The 21,972-nt window shown below is 51.8% G+C and overlaps 1 protein-coding gene across 1 annotated transcript; it reads right to left on the bottom strand.

Annotated features, from left to right (window-relative positions):
• Positions 1-1,100: 1,100 nt before the first annotated feature.
• LOC308271701 (regucalcin-like) lies at positions 1,101-5,125 on the bottom strand (the record flags this gene model as incomplete). The annotated part of the gene is made up of 6 exons (XM_080708203.1): positions 1,101-1,151; positions 1,289-1,443; positions 2,072-2,203; positions 2,760-2,975; positions 3,868-4,053; positions 4,963-5,125. The coding sequence occupies 6 exons, from the start codon at positions 5,123-5,125 to the stop codon at positions 1,101-1,103; spliced, it is 903 nt and encodes a 300-aa protein (XP_080564329.1).
• Positions 5,126-21,972: the final 16,847 nt, after the last annotated feature.

Raw genomic sequence — 21,972 nt, 5'->3', positions numbered from 1 at the left:
CACGAGTCTTGGCCGGGGCCAGCTGCCGGGCGAGGAGTTATGAAGAGGCCCAGCCAGGAGGACAGGAAGGAAGGCGTCCGCTGGGACAGAGGCTCGTGGTGTGAGACAGACTGGGACTGCTGCCCAGTACTGTCCTCCTGGTGGCATGGGGGTGATGCCGGAGCTGCAGCAGCCAATCTGGGACCATGAGGAGATCAGGCCAGGCGAAAGGGGTGCACCTGTGTGTGTGTACATGGCTGACTGACACGCAGTTGTGTCACACAAGCGTGTGTGTATGCACCTGTAAGCAGGTACGTGCATGTGGTCTGTACATGCGTGTACATGTGTATATGCATGCACCTCTGTGTGTTCTGCGTATGTATTCATGTGCATTTGGACACATGGCTCCAATGAGCACAAATGTCACAGCCCAGGAGCACAGCAGTGCTGAGTCCAAGAACCCGCAGGAGGACAGACAAGCTGTTTAAAGGATCCACTGATCGGGGGATGGAGAAACACCATGTGGTCTATCCACACAATAGAGTATTACTCAGCACTGAAAAGAACCAACACCCTGACACCTCTCAAACATCGACTCAGTGGAAGGAGCCAGACATGAAAGCCTGCGTGGTGCGGGACTCCATTTATCTTAAATGTGACATCAGGCAAACCCAGACACAGAAGACACCTCAGTGTGCTCAGGGGCTGGGGACAGGGGTGCCTGCTGGTGGGAGTGAGATCTTCTTGGGGTGAATAAAATGCTCAGGAATCGACAGAGATGAAGAGTGTCCACAGCGTGAATGTACTCAAGGTCCTGGGTATTCTCTTCTGGACTAAGTGTGAGCACCTCTGCCCAATTTAAAAGCACTCGTCTTCTCAGTCCCAGGTCACAGGAAGGAATTTAAATTCTTCAGGGACACCAGCCGTGGAGCCATGGGGAGAGGGGGGGCTTTAAGGCACTGCCAGATGATGCTGGAAGAACAAAGCTTGTCCTGCTCCGCTCCCCAGACACTCCCAGAGCCATAACTTTCAAGTTCAGGGGCTTCAGGACCATCCATCCGCTGAGAAGCAGCCGAGACCTTCTGCACCAAGGATGCTGCGGGCAGCGGAGGGCACTGGGCTCAGCCAGCAAAGGGGCGTGAGGCCAGGCCTCTGACACCCAGACCCGTGACCTGGGGAGAAGTGGACGCTGCAGTGAGGCCCAGGGTGCACACCAGGCCCTGGCAGGGAGCCCCAGCTGCACACAGTTGGACAGCACCAGGACCGCAGCAGAAGGAGCATCCCTGTCCTGCAGTCACAGCAGGCGCACCTTGAAGACATGGCCAGCCTGCGGCTCCCACTGCAGCTGCTCCCGGCTCAGGCCGTCCGCCGCCGAGGTCACATAGAGCTCTGAGTAGTCGGGGCCTCCAAAGCAGCAGGATGTGACCCTAGACACAGGGAGCTCCAGCGTGCACAGCCGCGTCCCTGCAGCAGCACCCGGAGGGTCCTCAGACCACAGCCAGACCCACGTTCGTTCGTGACACCTGGGCTGATCTGGTGGCAGTAGCCCTGGGCAGGAGGCTTGTCTGGGCACCTGTGGCTCTAATCCACACCTGCCAGGTGGCCTGCCTCGCCTTCCCCAGGACATTAAAATGCACCCAAATTCTTGTTTACTGGGACCTCGGAGGGGCCCTAATTTAAAAACAAGGTCTCTGCAGATGGAATGAGTGAAGGGCCTGGAGGTGAGGATCTCACCCTAATGAGTGTTCTTCTAAGAGACAGAAGAGGAGACAGAAGAGAGACAGGAGAGATGGGGCCACAAGCCAAGGGATGCCTGCAGGAGGAAGGAGGAGCCTCCCCTGGAGGAGGCTGCAGAGGGAGTCCAGGCCAGCCCTAACATGTGTGGTTCTCCCACTTCTGCTCTCAGGGGCTGGGGGAGGGTGAACTCCTGCTGTCAGAGGAGCTGGGTGTGGTCCAGCCACTGTGGCCCCAGGACTGTCATTCACTGGCTGAGTGACGGTGTCTGCCCAGGACCTCACTGTGGAAGAGGCCTCTTGGTGGCTGGACACAGAGCCCAGCCTGTCCCTTGGCCAGGCCGGCTGCACACACACACCTGTCTGGGGATCCAGGCGGATAATGCTGCCTCCGTCGATGCAGGCCACCCAGAGCATCCCAGTGGCGTCCACGCATAGCCCATCCGGCATGCCCTGGGCCTGTGGTAGTTGGTATAGCAGGCGCGGGTTCTCTGCAGCAGGGATGGGAGGCAGGGCAGGGTTTTGCAGCGGCCGTGCCTGTAGCCCCCAGATCCCATGCGAACCCCCAGACAGAGGCCAGAATGCAGGATGTCCCACCCAAGGTGGTGCCTCAGGGGTGCATGCATGCGTGCCTGCAGGGCCCTGACACCCACCCATCTCTCATCCCTACCGGTGCCAGCCTGGCAGATGAGGACAGGCAGCTGGCCTGCTTACATCCATACTGTGTGGTGCCTGTCCTAATCATGAGAGCCACCCTGTCCCGAGGAGCCACCCAGAGGCCTGCTGCAGCTGTGGGCCTGGCTTTGAGGGCAGAGCTGGGAGGGTGCCCAGGGCCATGGTCCCCACCCACAGGCAGACCCCCACCCATGCCAACTCCCAAGGCAGGGGGCCCTGGCACACCCACACCCCAGGGGACAGCACCCTGGTGCCGGGCAGCGAAGACACGGCTCATACCCTGCCTCAAGTTCCCTCCATCTGCCCTGGGAATTGAGTCTCAGTGGGGCTGGGGTGGGGTGGGGCCTGGGTAGACCAGAGGCAGGCACCTACCCACACTGCCAGTCTGCAGGTGGTAATCGTAGGCCTGTACTGCATAGGCCAGGCTGTCCACGTGGTAGAAGGTGCGGTGGTCCAGGGACCAGTCCAGCCCATTGGAGATGCCCAGCCGGTCCAGCTGCCTGACCACCAAGTGGTCAGCATAGAGCGTGTACAAGGAACCCTGGCCTGGCTGCCACACTCCGGGGGCAGATGCCTCGGGCATGGTGCCTGCAGAGAGCCGGGATCAGTGAGCAGTGACCATCCCTGGGCCCTGCCAGACACCACGTATCAGAAAACACAGGCTGCCTCCAGCTGAGGCTGCCGTCCTGGGCAGACCAGGCAGGAGCCCACAGGACTCCATTGCACCCAAGAGTGGACCCTGAAAGATACAGCAGTGTGCACACCCCCAGAGCCCGGGAATGGGGCCTTTGGGGAGACAGGGTCTCTGCAGATGGAATGAGTGAAGGGCCTGGAGGTGAGGTCCTCTGGGGTCAGGTTGGCCCCTAAATGCAATGCCAGTGTCCTTATGAGAGACAGAAGAGGAGATACAGACACAGAGAAGAAGCCACGGGGCTGGGGGGTGAAAGAAGGAATCTGGGGTGATGGGGCCACAAGCTGGGGATGCCGGAGCCTCAGGAGCAGCTGGAGGAGGAGGCAGGAAGGAGAAGGCTCCCTGGAGGAGGCTGCAGAGGGAGACTGGAGCCAGCTCCGCCATGCCTGGACCTTACAGGTCTGCCCTCCAGGACTGGAAGAGGAGGACTTTTCTTTGTAAATCCTCAGCCAGCTCATGGTAAATGTCTGCCACTGCCTGGGCAGCCCACACACCTGGCTCTGGGTATGTCCAAAGTTTCCCCAGCCATGGGGTGACTCCTGAGCACTGAGCACCGGGCACTGAGTCCTGCCTTCCACCTGGGCACCTGAGGTTTCTGTGGGAGTTGAGCAGATAGTGCCCAGTGGCCAGCCCAGGAAGCACCCCAGCCAGGTCTCTAGTGGGATCCCCGGAGCAAGGTCACACCCATAACATGTGGCTGGGCAAAGGGGTTCCAAGACCCTCTCCAAGGATGGGGGGAGGGAGCCAGCCCCTGCCCCAGACCTGCCCTGCTGCCCTATCCCAGCTCACCTGCCACAAACCTCCCAGCAGGGTCCACCTTGCCATCATTGAACCTGTTGTGGGGTTTGTCCCTGTCCAGCCAGGCCAGCCACTGTACCTGCGCAGAGTCCCAGTCTAGGAGGCCCAGGCGCGTGCCTGAGGCCACCACGTAGCTCCCCATCTGGCCGTGCAAAGCCACACAGCCAACGCGGTCTCCTGAGGGATGGGACAGTGAGTGAGCACCGCCTGCCAGTTCCGAGGTCTGACCTGAGCCCTGGGTCAGAGGTTCAGAGGCCTGAGAGAGCCCTGGCTGGGGGCTTGGGCCTGGCTGTCCCTTCCCCAGGAGGGGTGCACATGGCTGGGCCTGACTTGTGCCCCCCTCCAGGTATGTGAAGACAGCAGCCTCTGCCTTGAGGGGAGGGAGGGAGAAAAGGGTGGGTCAGAGGACTGGCACCTGCTGCACTAAGGTATGTGTCTCACGGGGCACTGCAGCCATATAGGTGTGCGATCACACATGGACTCACAAGCCCCGCACAGGTATGCAGGTGTGTGAGTCCACACGGACTCATGAGCCCCGCACATGTGTGCAGGTGGGTGAGCCCACACGGACTCATGAGCCCCGCACAGGTGTGCAGGTGTGCAAGCCCACACGGACACATGCACCCCATACAGACTTAGGAGTGTGCAAGCTGACGCAGGTTCACATGCCCCATGGAGGTGGGTGAGTCGCTACAGGACTGACGTTGCCTGCCATGACCGCAGGAGTGTAAGCCAGCCAGCGATGGCTCTGTTACACTGCACGCACAAAACTCCTGAGTCAGGACAGGCATCCGTGTGGCAGAGCCCAGCTCAGAGCCAGGGACCCGCCACCCCCCACAGAAAGGCATGGACAATAGGGTCCACACTGACTTTGTGTGCAAGAGAAGCCTTGCCTAAGCTCAGCCGGTTCAGCTGCAGGGATGCACAGGCACCTACAAACTCCTGCTGGTCAGCTCCCACTGAAGGGCTGGGGTAGTGGTTGGCAGAGACGGTGCTGACCCTGCAGGCACACACCCAGGCCCATGGTCCACACCCTCCGGCCCCACCCACCCAGGCCCACAGTCCACACCCTCCGGCCCCTCTCACCCAGGCCTACGGTCTGCACATCCCCTGAGAGTGGGCTCCACCTGCACACGGTTCCGGCGTTGATGTCCACGAACAGGAGCTGCCCGGCCTTCTCCTCCCACACGGGGCACTCCGCCATCCGGTGCCTCTCCTTGACCACAGCCTCGATCTTGGGATGTGCCATGGCCTGGTGAGGGAGGAGCACAGGGTAGTGCTCAGCTGGCCCTCCACCCCATCCTCAAACTCTCCATCCTTTCCAGGTGGGTGCCAAAGTCTGCATGTTCTTGAGAAAATGCTTTTGCCACAGAAAGCCTCACCCATGCCCACTGAAAAAACAGAGGGACCACCAAGCCGCACCCCACCATGGGCTCCCGAGTGTCCCTGGGGCCTCTAAAGGCCAGATGCTATACACTTGCAAAGTTCCTTGAGAGTCTCCTGCCTTCCCCAGACCTGCCCAGCCACAGCAGTGTCCTTCCCTGTCCACCCTGGAGCCTCAGGCCAGCTCCTTTGGGCTGGGATGGAAGAGACAAGGCCCGAGTGCAGGCAGGGCAGTGCGTCCTCAGTTCTGCGGCTGCTCATCACATCCATCCAGAGTGGCCGTGGTGCACAAGTCCCCGGCTCTCTGTGCCAGGTGTCAGGGCCGCAAAAGGAGACCTCCCTCCTGCCTCACGCATGCACACAGGCACACACCTGCCAGCACATGGGCTCACCCATGTGAGCCGCACTTGTACCAACTGGGCTCAGCAGGACAGGCTTGGGCAGGGCTTGGAGCAGGGCTCAGCTCCAGGCATCTGCAAAGCGCCCCCTTGCGCCTCACCTGCTGACCAGGCCTTAGCCTCTGTACCTGGCTTTGGGACCAAACTTGGCAGACACCAGCGTGCTCACCTCCCAGGATGGGCGTCCTGTGCCCAGGGCCTGTCTCTCTCTGCCCACAAGCTTGCCCAGGGCTCGGCTCGGAGAGGGCAGGCAAGAGATCGAGAGGGCGCTCCTGGAGGTGCAGGCTCCCACGCCGCAGTGGAGAGAGAGAGCTTTCCAGGAAGGTGCACCTCTCTTGCAGTGGGCACACCCCCGGGCTCCTCCTCACCCTCAAGGCTGTGGGGGAGGAGAAGGAGGAGGCTGGGCCCTGGCCAGGTCCACCCTGCCCTTCCCAGAGCCCGCTGGCTCCTTGGCACTAGATTCCCCGCCCCCAGACCCTTAGAGGTCTTGGCTCCTGCTGCATCCTGAACCTCAAGGGCCCAGCTGGAAGGCCCCTCCTGGCCTCTAGGACCCCTGTGGCTGGGACTACACTGTGCCTCCCAGGTTCAAGGACTCTGCCGACCCAGTGTATACCCAACCCTCCTCCTCCTCCTCCCAGTTCCCTAGCCAGTACCTCCAGCACCCTTTCCTCAGGAACCTGGCCCCCAGCTCCTTAGGGCCCCAAGCACCTCTTCCCTCTGCCTGGCTCACCGTGCCTGCAGCCCAGGAGGTCCACAGGAGTGTCCACCCACATGTCACCTAGGGATGGATGCAAGGCAGGCAGGATCTGAGGTTGAGGGAAGCCAGGCCCAGAAGTGAGCCAAGGCTGAGGTCCACTCCAGGACAGGCCCCCACAGGTCTTGGAAACCCTGGTTTAATCAAGCAAGCCAGCTTCACCTGCCAGGATGACCTTATTCCTCAGTGTTTACCAGGTGTGTCTCACTGGGGGTTCTGCAAAGCCCAAGATGGGGAGTGTCACTTGTTCCCTCTGGTGGTCCTGGGGCCAGGTCCCCTGCCCAACTACCTGTGGTGGCTGCTCTGGGATCTCCACAGGCTCCCTTCCACACAGGGGAGAACGCACAGCAAGCACACCCACCTAGGACATTCCTACAGGACCACACACTTGTCACACCACCTGTGGCTCCCGGCACTCAGAGCCAAGGGGACACATCCAAGGGGCCGAAGACACGCCGGCCATGCTGGGACCCCAAGCTCAAGAGGCCGAGTTCAGGGGCCTCCATCAGTGCCCTGGCTCTCCACCCTGTCCCTGCTCAAGCCAGTGGCTGAAGAATTGTTGACATCCTCAAAGCCAGTGTGGACTGACCCAAAACCATGCACCACTGATGGTTGGCTGTCGAGGACTTAGGATGCACACTGGGCCCCAGCACAGGGTCAGCTGCCCACACCAGCCTGCGGCCCATCCTGTGGAGTCTGGTGCTGGACCCGCAGTCAAGGCCCAGTCCTTACTCCTGCACCCTACAGCACTGCAGCGCCCCCCCCACACTCTCCTGCAGGTACCCATCTGGCCTCCCTGCCCCCACACCTGGCCTTCCTACCTGCAGGTGGCTCCTCTTCCCCTGTCCAGGTCTGGCCTGCAGCCGCACTGCAGCCTCCAGGGGCATGGGGCTCATGACCTCACCCTTCCCGTGACTGACTGACACACTGGCATGCCGATGACTCTCAGATTTATAGCCAAGCTCACCAGCCCAGGCTCCCAAACTCAGCTCATGCCCCAGCACCCCTGACAGCCGCAAGTTGCCAGGCACCCACATACACCTGCCACAAACTCCTCTCCTCCTGTGGCCTCACACAGCAGGACCTGGGGCTCCTCTCTTTCTTCCCAACCTCTAGTGCATCAGGGAAACCACGGCTTTCTGAACAGCACTCCAAATGCATGTCCACCTGGGACATCTGAATAAAACTTCTCTTGAGAAATAGGGTCTTTGTAGATGGATAAAGTGTCTTGAGGTGAGGTTTTTCTGCACCAAGGTGGCCCCTACATGCAATGACCGTGTCCTGAGAAACAGAGGAGAAACCACAGGAAGATGAAAGAAGAGTCTTGGGTGATGGGGTTGCAGGCCAAGGGATCCTGGAGCTCTAGCAGCTGCTGGAGGAGGAGGCAGGGAGGAGCCTCTCAGGAGGAGGTTGTGGAGGGAGGCAGGAGCCGGCCCTGCCAAGCCCGCTGTTCACGCATCTGCCTTTCAGGGCTGGGAGCAGGAGGATGATCTCCTGTGCTTTTAAGTCCCTGTCTGTCTTTCTGTCTGGCTGCTGGGACACCACATTTCGAAAGCAGGAGAAACTGAGAAAACCATAAATACAGAAGCCAATGTGATGAAATACAGTTGTCTCCAGTTGTTAAAAAAATTAAAGAAAGAAATTGAAGAAGACCTTGAGAGATGAAAAGATCTCCCTTGCTCATGGACAGGCAGAATAAATATCATCAAAATGGTCATTCTGCCAAAAGTGATCTATAGATTCAATGCAATTCCTAATGAAATACCAACAACATTCTTCATAGACCTAGAAAAATCAGTCATGAATTTTATATGGAGAAAGAAAAACCCAGAATAGCCAAAGCAATCCTCAGAAATAAAAGCCAGGCAGGAGGCATCACAATCCGGACTTCAAGTTATACTATAGATCAATAGTAGTAAAAACAGCATGGTATTGGCACAACAAGCATACTGACCAGTGGAACAGAATAGAAGATACAGAAACAAACCCACATGCCTATAGTCAATTTATCTTTAACAGGAGCCAAACTCATATGCTGGAGAAAAGACAGCCTTTTCAACAAATGGTGCTGGGAGAATTGGCTATCCATTTGTAGAAAGATGGAACTAAACCGGGCATGGTGGCACATGCTTGTAATCCCAGCATTCAGGAGGCTGAGACTGGAGGATCGTGGTTCACAGGCAGCCTCAGCTACTTAGTGAACCCCTCTGCAACTCAGTGAGACCCAGTTTCAAAATAAAGAATAAAAAATTGGGCATGGGTTGTAGCTCAGAGGTCAAATGCCTCTGGGCTCCAGCCCCAGACCTGCAAAAAAGAAAAAAAAAAAGATGGAATTAAATCCTTACCTCTCACCATACACAGGAATCAAGTGGAGTTGGATCAAAGATTAGAAATTAGACCAGAGACTGTGAAGCTATTAGATTAGAGGAAGGCATAGGCTCAACACTCCAACACAGAAGCACAGGTAGTAACTTTCTCAACAGACCTCCAAAGCGCAGGAAATTAAAGAAAGAATTAATAAGTGGCATGGCATTAAACTAAAAAGTTTCTTCTCATCAAAGGAAATCATCAAGAACGTAAAAGCAAGCCTACAGGATGGGAGAAGATCTTTACCAGCCACCACTCTGTTAGGGGGCTAGTATCCAGAATACACAAAGAGCTCAAAAGATTCTACACTAGCAAAACAAATAACCCAATCAAGAAATGGGCAACTGAACTGAATAGACACTTCACAAAAGAAGAGATACAAATGGCCAATAGATACATGAAAAGATGTTGTACATCACTGGCCATCAGGGAGATGCAAATCAAAACTACACTGAGATTCCACCTAACCCAATCAGAGTGGCAAGCATAAAGAAACCAAATAACAACAAATGCTGATGAGGATGTGGGGAAAGAGGAACTCTTTTACACTGTTGGTGGGAGTGCAAACTAGTTCAGCCACTATGGAGATCAGTGTGGAGATTCCTTAGAAAACTGGAAATAGATCCTCCAAATGATCTGGCTATACCACTCTTGGGTATTTTTCCAAAGGGATTGAAATCAGAGAACTACACTAACATATACATACCCATGTTCATAGCAGCACAATTCACAATAGCCAAAATATGGATCCAATCTAGGTCTCCATCAACAGATGAATGGGTTGCAAAATTATGGAAAATATACACAATGGAATTCTACTCAGCTATAAAGAAGAACAAAGCTATGACTTAAGCTATGACAGCCACAGCCCCCTGAGTGGATGACACAGGTGAGTCTGTCTGATCTAAGACAGACCCTTGTGCGTGACTCCCTGATGCCTAAAAACATGAGCATGAGCCTGGCTTCCATGCACTCACAGGAGAACACAGGGTCATGAACATCACACCAAACTCCAGGAGGGTTCTGCAAACATCGCGAGGGTCTCTATCAGGATTCTGGGCAGGGCAGCACAGCCTATGAGACCCAGAAACACTGCACAATGTATCCATGCTTTTGAGCTGAATTTCACACCTCAGAAAGGAATTGATACTGCTATCCCTATGAAGTTATGTCAGTGCCAGTAAAAATTACAGGAGGCCATGGATGCTATGTACACATGGAAGAGTAACTTTCACTTATCCAGCAAAAATGGCTTTACTAAAAATATGATGAATCTTAAAAAATTTTATGTAAAATTACACTTAGGCTGCGTTTCTGTCATGGCAGCTGGCTCTAATGAACATTATGCTGAAGGAGTCAGTGGGCAAATTCCCCCAGGGCACTTGCAGTCACCATGTGATCTACCTCTGACTGAGTCCTCCCTCAGCAGAGCCTGCTATATGGTAGGAGGACATGCAAATAGGGCTGCCCTCTGCTGATGAAAACCAGCCCAGCCCTGACCCTGCAGCTCTGGGACAGGAGCCCAGCCCTGCACCCAGGGGACCCCAGTCAGTGATCAGGACTGCACACGCAGGACCCACCATGGAGTTTGGGCTGAGCTGGGTTCTCCTGGTTGCTGTGTTGAAAAGTAATTCATGGGGAACAGGAGACGCTGAGTGTGAGTGGACGGGAGTGAGAGACACAGTGGACTGTGGCAGTTTCCTGAGCAGGATTCTCTGTGTTTGCAGGTGTCCAGTGTGAGGTGCAGCTGGTGGAGTCCGGGGGAGGCCTGGTGCTGCCTGGGGGTTCCCTGAGACTCTCCTGCCTGGCCTCTGGATTCACCTTCAGTGACTATGGCATGCACTGGGTCCGCCAGGCTCCAGGCAAGGGGCTGGAGTGGGTTGCAGTTATATGGTATGATGCAAGTCAGAAATACTACTCAGAGTCTGTGAAGGGCCGCTTCACCATCTCCAGAGACAACTCCGAGAACACGCTGCACCTGCAAATGAGCAGCCTGAGACCTGAGGACACGGCCCTGTATTACTGTGCAAGACACAGTGTGGGGACCTCAGTGTGAGCCCAGACACAAACCTCCTGCAGGGACACATTGCACCGGCAGGGGGCGCTCAGGACTTACTCCACAAATGCACAGTTTTCAGACATAAGTTCTAATCAAATTTTTTATTTTTGTTTTGGGGTGTGTGTGTGTGTGTGTGTGTGTGTGTGTTTCTGGATATTTAACCCTTTGACATTCTACCTTTAATTTATACCCCTAGCTAGTTTATATCCTTTCTTTTGTTGTTTGTTTGTTTGTTTGTTTGTTTGTTTTTAAACAGGGTCTCATTAGGTTGCTAAGAGTCTCATTAAATCACTGGTGCTGGTTTCCAAACTTCAATTCTCCTGTCTCCATCTCCCAAGTGCTGGCATGCACCACTGTGCTTAAGGGAGTTTTAAAGTTTTGGTCACTGTAATGGCTAACCCATTTACAGTGTTTGCTCTCCAGAACTTCCCTGCATTAATATTGTCTGCTTATATTGATCTCCCTGAATTACATAATTGTTATATCAATAAATTGTCACATGCATTAATTCAAAGAGTTAACTGTATCTTTAATGTCAATACATTTTTCAAGACTTCGGACAAAACCCATCTAAATCTATGAACAATGCTCTTTTGAAGTGATCTCAGAGCACCAATTCAAAATACTCAATAGTGTCTACTCACAAGGAATAGCTCAAAGGGCCTGCTGGACAGAGGGGAGAGAGGGGTCAGCAATCAGAGCAGAACAGAAGCCCCTGTGCTGGCTGTATCACACAACCCAGCTCCTGTTGCCTATGACACCATGAACAGCAGAGACCCCAGCACAGTTAGAAGGAATACTGGGCCTGGTAGTGTCACATATACCTCAAGAAAGGAGGTTAAGTTTTAAACATCCTCATTATTGGAGGTTTAAGGTATTCAAGTGTAGGGATTCTACCTGTGATAACAGAGACCTCATCCTAAGGACATGGTCCACAGGGGCCATTAGGAGGATTCACACAGCATCCTGGTCTCATTAGGCCACTGGTCCACCAGCAGCAAAGACCTCACACAATACTGAAAGGCCAGGCAGAGCCTTGACGTGGCTAAGCTAGGGCCAGGAAGAAGCAGAGACACAAACACAAAGATGTTCTGCAGAACCCAAGACACATGAGACTATGAGAAAAGATGGCGTACAGGTTGTTCAAACACCACACATAATAGTTAGATGCGAATTCAGTAAAGTTATCATGGGAAGAGACAAGTGCCACACCAGCTGTTGAGGGATTTTATTCCTCCTAAAAAACACACCCTAAAACACACCACTAAGACTCCACTGCCAGCCCAGCCTGCCATGACCCCCATGCACAATGGCACTTACAGGGATGAGCAACTGCACTGAGGACATCCTCTGCTGCCCCCGAAGGGATCAGACACATCCTACTGAACATCCTCACGTGAGCTCTGCCCTAATCCTGCATCCTCCGCCCCACCCCAATTCCTGTGTGTCCCTGAGGCTTAGTCCAGCTCCTGTAAGCAGCACAGGCATAACTCCCTGGGAAGGGCAGAGGACCCTGCCCTGAGCTCCCCACTTGTGTCCTCAGGGGCCTCCCCCATGCACAGCAGCCCCCGTGTCAGGCTGAAAGCCCAGCCCTGGCCCAGGAGCCCCAGGCTCCTTCCCACAGAGGCCCTCGGCAGAGCAGGAACGTCCTGGGGCTGCTCCTCCACCTGGTGGCTGCCCCTGCTGTGATTCTCAGGGTTCCAGGACAGGGACCTGCCTGTGGCCTCTGCTGTGCTTGGCTGCTGGTGCTGACCCTTGTCCCCAGGGGTCCTGTCCCAGGTGCAGCTGCAGGAGCCAGGGCCTGGCCTGGGGAAGCCCTCGCAGACCCTGGCCCTCACCTGCACTGCCTCTGGATTCTCCGTTACCAGCTATGGTGTACACTGGGTCCGCCAGGCTCCAGGAAAGGGCCTGGAGTGGGCTGGTGGACTATGGGGTGGGGGAAGCAGGAATTAGGACTCGGCCCTTGGATGGAGAGTCAGCATCACCAGGGACACGTCCAGTAGCCAAGTTTTCTTCTAACCGAGCAGCCTGAGAACAGAGGACACAGCTGTGCATCACTGTGCTAGACACAGAGAGGACCTGCAGGGTGAGCACAGACACAAACCTCCTGCGGGCTGCACAGGACCTGCAGGGGCCATCACCACCCTCCAGCAGTGCAGGACAGACCTGCAGGGACAGCTTCCAGCTCTGCTGGGCTGATTGCTGGGCAGGCCTGCTGACCCTGGCCGGGGTGTGCTCTTCCTCATGGCCTCCCTCGTACAGTGAGCTGCAGGCCCTGTGCTCTTGCTCCTGAGCCTGGGCAGAGTATCTGGCCTTGACTCCCAGATGTCTCTTGTGGTGGTGCTGTGAGTTTTCATGAGTTCCTACCTGTCAGTGTTTCTGTGCTCCCTGCAGAGGGAGGCTGTGCTCCTGAGCCCGGCGAGGGCGTGGCTCTGAGAGAGGGTGGTGGTCTCCTTCGCTCCCTCCAGCTCCAGCTGGATTCCCTCACAGCCTGTAGGATCCTGCTTTGATGCTGCAGAAGCATGATGTTGTTCTGTGCTGATGAAAGCAGTTGGGGCTGCATTGATTTCAGTGGAATTTGGACCCTTATTAAAAATGTTTGTGCTGTTTCCCAAAGTGTCAGGAAAATGCTTCAGGGGAAATGGGAATCACCCAAATGCATGATCTCTCAGAATTTAATACTCTACGCCCTTTTCCACACAGCACTAGGGAATTCAACAAAGCCCCAAAGGAGGCTGATACCAGTGTACATTACTGTCAGTGGCCTCTTCCTGAGATTATTTTTAAATAGATCCAAATAGTTAATATTCAAGTGTAGACACAAGGAGGTAAAGTATGTCCTTCCTCCCTGCCTTGACATTTTGAAGAAGGTCTGGAAGGTCAGGTCCAGTGGACTCCTCTTCTTAGTCCTCTGGACTCCATCCCTGGCCTGGGAGTCCTCTCACACAGAGGATGCAGACCAATAAAGGAAGGGCCCATGTCTTGACACAGGCCTGCCAGCTCTCCTCACTTCACTTACACTTCCCTACCCTGCCTGGCAGCTGGGAGCCCACACAATGGCCCCTCAGGAGGCAGCGGAAGACAGCCTGCTCCCAAGGCTGAAGGTGCAGGGCTGGCCTGAGGGACTTGGCTCCCAACTCACCGTCACACCCACTGCGATCAGTGATGGCGCTCTTTAACCTTGTGGCCCTGATTCTTTATAGGAATTCTCGATTATCTCGTGTGTCAAGTCTCTTTTACAATATTGATCATTCAATTCTTTGTATATAATGTGACAGTTTTTATGTTGGCTGAATTGTAAGATTCAAAACCAATTCTTACAGGATATTTACATGTCAAAGTGTGTAGCCTCTTCTGCTTTAAATGCGAACTGGAAGCAGTCCAGTATTCAGCAGCTTTCTTATATATAGTCTGCTGTGTGTATTTCCATGCCCAGGATCTTCATGAAAATGAAGCTTTTCCTGACTCACGACAACACAGTTGTCTCACGATTCTCATGACACCTGAAAGATGCCAAATGAATTGGTACACATTTAAACTTTTAAACAAGAAATGAAAACAATTAAATTATCTTGCAGCTACCGTGGGAGGAGGAATGAGTGGAGAGCGGGACTGCAGAGGGCAGGAGCAACGCAGGGACACGCAGGTTCTCACTGTCTTGGGGTCTTGATGTCTGCACAGGAGGGAACACCAGCAGATACGTTGCCAATCTTACCCTCATCATGTGAGGTTTATGCTCTGCCAAGCAGAGGCCATTTACTCCCTGCATATTAAGTATGACCAGTTGAGCAGCTCTGACAGAAATGTGGACTGTGTCACGTGAATTAGCTGTGGTTCCTGAAAACACATCAGCAGGAACCTGGCTCTGCACAGTTATCAGATGAAGAGAGAGTGCATAAAAGTCACACCTGCTCGCAGCAGGGGGTTCTGCTACATCAACAGGTGGAGACTACTCTATCAAGGAGCTGGCCCAGGGGCAGTTCAGCCTAGCGGTGAGGAACATGATTCAGATATTGGGAAGCATCGTATCATACATATCATTTCAAGCTCATTGCATACAGTATTCATGCTTTTGAACTGATTTTAACACCTAAGAGTAATAATGAATTTGATAACAGCTACACAGTTCTGTATCGAGTAAAAAAATAAGACAATATTAAGTACACACTAATGAGTTTAGATTTTCCTAGTTGTCCTTAGAAATATTTTAATAAGAATGTAAAAATTTTGTACACAGTTCAGAATAACACTATGATTCAAGGTCTCTGCACATGAAAGCACAATCCTCTAAGGAAAATAGCTTTTTGCTGACTGATATCAGTGAGCAGACTCCCCGGACACCAACAACTGATCAGAGACCCTCCCTGACTGAGTCGTCCTCAGCAGAGCCTGCTATATGGCAGGAGGACATGCAAATAGGGCCACCCTCTGCTGATGAAAACCAACCCAGCCCTGACCCTGCAGCTCTGGGACAGGAGCCCAGCCCTGCACCCAAGGGACCCCAGTCAGGGATCCGGACTGCACACGGAGGACCCACCATGGAGTTTGGGCTGAGCTGGGTTCTCCTGGTTACTGTGCTGAAAGGTAATTCATGGGAACAGGAGACGCTGAGTGTGAGTGGACGGGAGTGAGAGACACAGTGGACTGAGCAGGATTCTCTGTGTTTGCAGGTGTCCAGTGTGAGGTGCAGCTGGTGGAGTCCGGGGGAGGCCTGGTACTGCCTGGGGGGTCCCTGAGACTCTCCTGCCTGGCCTCTGGATTCACCTTCAGTGACTACTGGATGAGCTGGGTCCGCCAGGCTCCAGGCAAGGGGCTGGAGTGGATTGGACAAATTAACCCTAATGGTGGTAGCACCTACTATGCAGACTCTGTGAAGGGCCGGTTCACCATCTCCAGAGACAACTCTAAGAGCACGCTGCACCTGCAAATGAGCAGCCTGAGACCTGAGGACACAGCCCTGTATTACTGTGCAAGAGACACAGTGTGGGGACCTCAGTGTGAGCCCAGACACAAACCTCCTGCAGGGACACAGAGCTTCTCCAGGGGGTGCTGAGGTCACACTCAGCAAGTAATCTTCTATTGGGCATAAATTCTAAGGATATTTGTTTTAGTGTGTCTGTGTGTGTGTGTGTGTGTGTGTGTGTGTGTGTGTGTTTACAGGGAGTTTAACCAAGAGAAATTCTACCAATCAATAACACACCCTTTATAGTTTTTCTTTTGAAACACAGTCATCCTAGTTTGCTGAGAGTGTTGCTAAATTGCTGTGGATGATTTCAAGTCTGCCACCCTCCATTCTCATTGCCCCAATTTTGGGGGTTACAGGCATGCACCACCATGCCAGGCTCAAGGGCGTGATTTGATGAGTCTGAATATGTCACATATATGTCAAGCGAGGTGATGCAGGCAACAGGAAGTCGGTGTTTGGATGGTGTGTAGGGCCTCTTTGCAGGTCCCGGGGTCCTCCTCAGGCCATGTGTAGCCCCGCAAACCCAAGACAACCATGAACCCATCCCATGTCCACCATGGAGGGGAGGCTGGAGCTATAATGACCAGACTAGACAGCAGACACATGAACTTACCTGCAGTTCTTGTATCCTGGAGCCTCCAGTTTTCTGAAGAAGAGTTGTCTCTCCATGCAGCACATCTGCCCAGGGGAGGCAATGTCAGGAGAAAAAGAGACACCCTGCCAGAAGGGCTGGCTGGAGGAGCCAGGCAGACACTGTCCCAGGTCTACAATCTGCTGCAAGCAGATGCTAAATCTGCCCCCAGCAGTCACCCTGTGCAGGATCCCATGGCTCTGCTCTGTAAGGACCTGCTGGGATGTGGTTCTAGGTTGACCTCCCCTGTGTTAGGGGGCAGTGTTGGCCATACTGACCTGGGATGGCTGAGGAAAACTGACTCTCTGTGGATCAGAGGGCCCCTATATCATGTGGAGGGTTCTCAGGTGTTGGGAGAACAGAGGGACCCATCTTGCAGACAGAGTCCATGACCTCATAGATGGGTGATCTATTCCTCTAAAGACACAGGAAGTCTCAGAGCCAGGTTGCAGTCAGCATGGGAATGCACACACAAACACACGCGCGCACACACACGTGTGCAAGTGCAGACACACACACACGCACACACAGGCGCACACACATACAGACACACATACACACAAGCACTGCTGTGGCAGAAGTAAACATGTGATCTGGAAAGAGACCAGGAAAGATAAACTTATGGATATATTGCATAAAATATGAAATTGCTAGCATTCCACCAATAGTAACTGAAATGAAAGCTCAGGATAAACAAAGAAGGCACATAGGCTGCACCTCATCTAAGTTAAACACTTTCAAATGACTGTAAGGATACAAATGAAAATCTTCAGACTAAGAATAATTATTTGCAAATCATTTGACAACCAAAATAAGTGTATCCACAATATAATTAAAATCTTCATTACAGAACAGGGAAATTTATAAAACAAGCAAAGTTTCTGTAAACATTCCATCCCAGAGGATATGCACAAAAACTCACACTGCATTTTCTCTGCCACTAGAAATATCATATCAAGACATCAGCGCACATTTACATTATACAATGCCTCAAAATAAAAGGAAAACCAATCAATCCAGTGTTGGAAAACATACCGGAACATGGAGCCTGCACCAGGCTACATGGAGTACCAAATGAAGCTACTAGAAACTGGCCCTCACTTCACAGACCAGGCAACCCTAGGGGAGGCAGAGTTGTCTGCTCAGGACGGCCCCTGGGCTGTGGCCTTGGGGGCTCTATGTGGTCCTCTTCCCCTTGCTCTCACACTTGATTCAGGCCTCCATGGTGTGGGAGCCCCCCTCTCCTGACATCATCTCTGGGCTCCACTGATGTAAACTGGCTTAACATGGACTGACACTATGAAATCTCCAGAACGCTGAGTGTTTCTAATTTCCTAGAGAGTTCACCAGGGGGATTTTAAAGATACATATTTGATCAAAGCCAATAAGAAGGAAATCTAGTTTTCACTCATGCAGCTCACAACCTTTCACTTGCTGCAAGTGACCAATCCCAAGAAGCCATGATGATTCGTGCCTTGTACTTGAAGAGGAAGGGAGGAGTCTAGCCTGCTGCAATGTAATGTAATGAGATGATGTTGCAAAATGAAGAAACAGTAGAAGGCTGGGGGGTAGCTGAATAGGACAAAGCCTGTGGGTTCAACCCCACGTATCGGCAGAACATGCTCTGTCCTACGTCTGTCTGTTTCCTGGGCTGCATTCTGCCTGCCACACAGCTGTGAGCATTCCTGCTGACTTCCCTGCCTGTGGAACAGCTTGCTTCACTCTGAGGAAGGTCCCATCCTCCTCCTCCACATCCAGCAGCTCAGCATCTCACTCCACCATCACACCTTCTCCTAGTCCTGGGCTCTGTCAGCCCTTTGCTCCCTCATATGGAAACAGCTGTGGTTAAGATTCAGGCTCATCCCGGTGTTTCAGGGTGCTCTCCCACCTCGGAACCCTCAAATTCCTCATGTCTATACTGTCCTATGACCATGGAAGTGATTATTTACAGCCTCATGAAAATGATGTGGATGTCCTTGGGGTCATTATGATCAAGTTGTATACTTCTTTGATCTATGACATATTTCCAGAGAATTAAAGTTAGAATACTATAGAGATACATGCATACTCAGGTTTATAGCTGGACAATTCACAAAATTCAAACTGTTGAACCCAGAAAAGTATATGTCATCACATGAATGAAAAAAGATGTGGTATATATTCAAAATAGAATTTTACTCGGGTATAAAGAACGACAATATTATAGCATTTGAAGGCAAATGGACGAAACTAGAGAATATTATGCCAAGTGAGGCCAGCCAGTCTTAGAATGGCAAGAGATGAATGTACTCTCTCATATGCAGAAGCCAGAGAAAAAGTAAGAAACGAAAAGAACTTTAGGTACCTGAGAAGAGTGACCATAAGAATCGTGGGTAATGGCATGGAGAGAGTGGGGGGGAGAAAGAGCAGACAAAAGAAATAGTTCATTGCGTGATGCCCATGTGTGAAGGTGTCTCTCAAAATCACTGTCAGGTAAAGAAGTAGTCAAAAGGAAAAGACACCAAGACGGGCGTGCACACTCGTTTGTAAGACTTTGATCCTCACGATAATATATAACTACAATCTACCAATAAAAACATAAAATACTACATTGATTCCAGAAGAAGAGTGAAGAGCCCCAGCGATGCGTCACCAGCTGCATCACCAGAATCCTCCCCAGATGACCCTATCCGGTGGTCAGCACTGAACACCAAGGACACACCATGGAGTTTGGCTGAACTGGGTTTTCCTTGTGGCTGTTTTACATTTCAGTTTCTTGGAAACAAGAGATGTTGAATGTGGGTATACATGAGTGAGACACACAAGGGTTGTGTGGCAGACTCCTGGCCAGGATGTCTCTATGTTTACAGCTCTGAGGTGCAGCCGGCAGAGTCCAGCGGAGACTATGTGCATCCTGAGGATCCCTGAGATTGTTCTGTGGGGCCTAGAGAATCACCTGCAGTGATTATTACATGCTCCAGCCCTACCAGGATCCAGGGATGTGGAAGAGGCATATCTGTGAAGGGATGATTCCCCATCTCCAAGACAACTCCAAGGACACGCTGCACCTGCAAATGAGCACCCTGAGAGCTGAGGACATGGCCATGTGTTACTGTGCAAAGACACGGTGAGGGGACCTCAGTGTGTGGATCTCAGTGTGTGCCGAGACACTAAACTCCCTGCAGAGGCTCCCAGCAACAGGAGGGCGCTGTGTGCTCTTCCACAGGCTCCTGTAATCCCACAGGGAGTTGCGCGTCCCGTGTTCTTGTTCCTGACCCTGGGCAGAGAGTCTTTGGTTTTCATTCACAGCTGTCCCTTCTCATAGCTGCTGCCACTTTTCACACGTGTCCCTAGTTGTCAATATTTCTATCTTTTCCTGAAGAGTGAGGCTATTTCTCCTTAGGCAAGAGGTGGGGTGTTCTTGCAGAGTGTGGCTGCGTTCCTTTACTCCCTACAGTTCCAGTGGGTTCCCACAGAGCATGTAGGGCGCAGCCTCGATGATACAGAACCACAACATGTTCTGTGCTGGTGAAACGCACGTGGGGTTGGATTCCTTTCAGTGGAACTTCTTCAAGTTTTCATGCAGCACACGTTTGGTGGAGGATGGAGCTTCTTGACATATGTCTAAAATCTCAGGAAAATGCTTCAAGGGAAATGGGGACCCCTCACATGTATGGCCTCTCAGAGTTTCAAACTATAAGTCCTTTTCCACACGGTACTAAGTAATTCCACAAGGAGTCCCAATTTCATATTGTACCAGTTTATTATCCTTTCAGTGCCTTGCCTGAGATTATTTTTACAATATCTCAAATCATTTTAATATTAAAACATAGTTCATACACCAATTAATAACATGTGTTCTACCTCTCTGGACTGATGGGAAATTACATCAAGATCTGGAAGGTCGGGCTCCACTGAGACCTCTCACTCCCTTAGGAGGCAGATGAGACAGGCATTTTCAAAGGCCGAAGGTGCAGTGCTGGCCTGAGCGGCTTGCTTCCCAAACTCACCCCTCCCGCACATCTATCACTTCTTGGCAGCAGTGATTGAATCATTTAACATTCTGCTTCTGTTTATTCATTGAAATTCTTGATTCTTGTGTGTGTCAAGTCTCTTTTTCTTGTAGCATTAACTAGTTAACGAATTGTTTAAAATTTGATAGTTTTTACTTTGGTTTGGGTGTAAGATTCAAAACCAGATATTTTGGAGATATGAACACGTCCAAGTGTGTAGCCTCTTCTTGTGTGATATTCAAAGCTGGAAGCGATCCAAGTATCCCGCAGCTTGCTCATATACCCTGTGGTGTGTCCATACCTAGAAATGCTATCCACCATGAAAACGAAGAATGTTCTGACTCGCTACAAACAACATGGTGGGTTCACAATAGTCATGACAATTGAAACATCTCCCCCAAGAGATTAAACACAAATGAAAAATCCTAGAAATGAAACTAATTAAATTAATTTTAAGATGAATTTTAAAAGAAAACTGGGGAGAAGGTATTGAGTGGAAGTAGAACATAAAAGTGTAGGAGAATTATCGGGAAAATCCACGTGTTCACCGTCTTAGGGCCTATGAGGCCTGCACAGGAGGAAACATCAGCAAACTCTGAGCAATATTCACTCTTATTATGCCACATGCATGCAATGTCAATAATACATGTGTGAATCCATCTCTAACAAACAGATAAATCAATTGAGTGGGCCCAATGAAAAGGGAGACAGCAGCATGGGAAATCTCTGCCATCCCAGAAACACATCAGCATGAACCTGGCTCTCTGCACATTCAATATGTGACCTTGAGAATGCATGACAGGCATACCAGCTCTCAACAGGAGGGCTCTGAGACATCACTAGGTGGGCAACTCTATCCAGGAGCTGGTTCAAGGGGCGGCGTAGCCTAGTGGCCAGGAGCACAGATTCAGACATTGTGAAGCATCCTACCATACTTGTCATTCTAGAAATACTGCACAATTATTCATGTTTTTGAGCTGATTTTAACACTTAAAGAAGAAATAAAATTGACTACCTCTACACAGTTATCTCGAACACGTAAAGATGAAATAAGAATTGTTACATATACACTGAATGAGTAGTTTTTCATAGTGTAACAGTGTGAGATGGAGGCGTGGGTTCTTTTTCTTAGCTATTTTTAGAAAAGATAGTGAGAACTGCTGCAAGCTTAAGCAATTTTTATTATTACAAAGGCAAAAAGAAAATGGACAGAACACCACTACATCAGAGGACATAGTGGGGGTGACTTGAAAAGAAGACACTGAAGTTTTGATACCGAGCAGTTTTTATAAAGATTGTTATCTGCCATCCTTGCTTTAGCCAATAGTCTTCCTGACCCAACGAGTTGTAGATCTACCCATTTTCTGGCGCAAGCCTTTTGATGTGATTATGAGGATTCACTATAGTATCTTACATCCTGCTTAACCAAAAGCTTTCTTCCTGCAAATGTGGGCCGCCCTGCTCTCTTGTGCAAGACCAAAATGTGTTACTTGTTGACAGAGCCAGGGGTCACATGGTATTTGCTCTCATCAAGGCCTGTATCATC

This window comes from Muscardinus avellanarius (genome assembly GCF_963383645.1).
Source record: "Muscardinus avellanarius genome assembly, chromosome: 12".
In the NCBI taxonomy this organism is placed as follows: Eukaryota; Metazoa; Chordata; class Mammalia; order Rodentia; family Gliridae; genus Muscardinus; species Muscardinus avellanarius.
This window is presented reverse-complemented; position numbering and strand designations above follow the sequence as displayed.